The sequence below is a fragment of the Aethalodelphis obliquidens genome, unplaced genomic scaffold (assembly GCF_003676395.1).
Source record: "Aethalodelphis obliquidens isolate GAN/ISIS:26980383/991018 unplaced genomic scaffold, ASM367639v1 scaffold12, whole genome shotgun sequence".
Classification (NCBI taxonomy): Eukaryota; Metazoa; Chordata; class Mammalia; order Artiodactyla; family Delphinidae; genus Aethalodelphis; species Aethalodelphis obliquidens.
This window is the reverse complement of record NW_020837956.1, coordinates 22,723,621-22,725,573: the sequence shown is the minus strand read 5'-3', so window position 1 is coordinate 22,725,573 and position 1,953 is coordinate 22,723,621. Positions and strand designations below refer to the sequence as shown.

Below are 1,953 nucleotides of genomic sequence, written 5' to 3'. Positions count from 1 at the left end.
GTCCACACTTCAGGAGTGATACGCAGACTCGTCGAGCGCAGCCTTTACGTTTACCCAAGAGAAGAAGTGATTTATCCAAGGTCTGCCTCGCACCCCACCCTCCTGAGGGGGCCCTTGGATTTCTGATCTCCAACGTGAGGACCCCGTGTTTCTCTGCAGTGAACGCTAGGCTTGCCCTTGCCTGCAAGGAGACATGTCCTGCTGCTCCCCTGGCATTGTCAGCATGAGTCCTTTTAATCTAAGGTGCAGCCAGAGGAAGGGGCCCAGTGGCTTCGTCTCTGGGGATGCCATTACCTGTCCCAACAAATCGAATTAAATGGGTGAAGGGCCTGGCAGAGCCCTCTGCACATCTCAGGTGCTCAGGGCTTATGGGTCCCTTGCCCTCCTCAGATATATGGCACTCACTCTCCTTGGTCATTCTGTTTCCTTTGACTCTCCTCCACCCCTTGTTGGGTTCTGGTCACCCTGAAGGTACAGCCACCCACAGGATCTGCTCAGCAAGACACAAACACAAGTTTTGCAGGGTCAGGCTTTATTGGATACACCGAAGGCTGAGTGGGGCCTCGGGTGCCCTTGGTCCTCTTCAGCCAGGAGAAAACAGACTCCACAAGGGGCTCCCAGGGTTCAGGGCTGGAGAACATAGCTGACCTCCAGCCAGCCAGCCCTTCAGAGTGTCTCGGGGGCCCCCTGAGATCTGGGGCCGGGCAGGGATGGTGGGGTTCGGAGGAGGTGCTCCAGGGAGCCTCCGTGGCTCTAGAGTGGTGACTTTCGGAGAATGGGCTCTGGAGAGGCAGGCCTCTTTGAGGCAGAGGAAGGTCTGGGCTTCAGGGAGACAGTGGACTGTTTTGGTGCCTGAGTCTGAGACCCTGACCAGCACATGGAGTTTGGTGATTGAGGGCCTACAGACCTGAGGCTCCCGTTCTGGGAGGGGTTGCCTGGGCCTAGATCTGCCTGGGCCTGAGCTGCTGGGGCTTGAGATGCCTGGGCTTAACACCCACGGGCCTGAGCGGCCTCTCCCCGAGGCCCTACTTCCTCTGGCCTTCTTTCTCGCAACAGATGCAAGGCCCTGGCCTGGCCCCGAGGCAGGCGGAGGCCAAAGCCAATGCCGATGCGCAGTGGTCCGGATTCCTGGCCCTGCGCACAGGGCAGTAGCTGGGGGAAAGCAAGTAGCCTGGGTCCAGTCCTGTACCTGGGGATAGGGCAAGAGGGGCTGCGGGGCCGGAGACACACCAGACAGACAGGATACTCCACGACCGGGGACTTGCCGGTTTTGCCTTGCCACAGGCACTGCAAAAGCCGTAGCCGCAGGTCGTGGGCTATACGGCGTTGCCCCAGATGAACCACGAGGGCCTGGACCAGGGCTCCTGGGTCCCTGAACTCTGCAGGGTCCCTCTCGCTTGCCACGCAGCCCCCCTCCCCCACAGGGGACCCGGTGTTCCTGTGCTGCTGCGAGTGCCATGTCCGGCTGTTAGAGTGAACCCCACGAGAAGGTAGACTGGGGCTTGGGGAGGTGAGAGTGGAGCTAGGTACGTCTTCAGGGTGGGAAGGAGACTGGCAACATGAGCTCAGGAGAGAGGAGTTCTGTTGCTGAGAGAGAGAAGAGGAGTGAGTGAGAGTAGGAGATGGGTATAGCCAGTGGGAGGGCGAGGAAGAACGTGGTGCAGAGACAGAGAGGCAATTCTGATGAAAGAAAGAAGGGGAACTTGGGAGATAAGAAGAGTAGGGATGTAGGACAAAGTCTGAATTTGAGTCAGAAGAGTAGAAATGGGAGCCTGCAGAGTGGGACCATGGGGGAGGAGAGCAAGGTGGGTGGGTGGGACGGAGTGATTGTTGGGGAGGTTGAGGTCGAAGGTTGCAGGGAAGGGAGTCCACAATTTTTGAGGGGCCCCGAGGGGGGCGCCCAGGGGGTGCTGCGTTCTGTAGCAGCACTTGGTCCTTGTTTTGAGGCAACAT

At 59.0% G+C, this 1,953-nt stretch overlaps 1 protein-coding gene across 1 annotated transcript; it reads right to left on the bottom strand.

The window, feature by feature from the left end:
* Positions 1–753: 753 nt before the first annotated feature.
* PRR30 (proline rich 30) lies at positions 754–1,953 on the bottom strand. The gene is given in 1 exon segment (XM_027113898.1): positions 754–1,953. A coding segment is annotated over 1 exon segment (1,200 nt).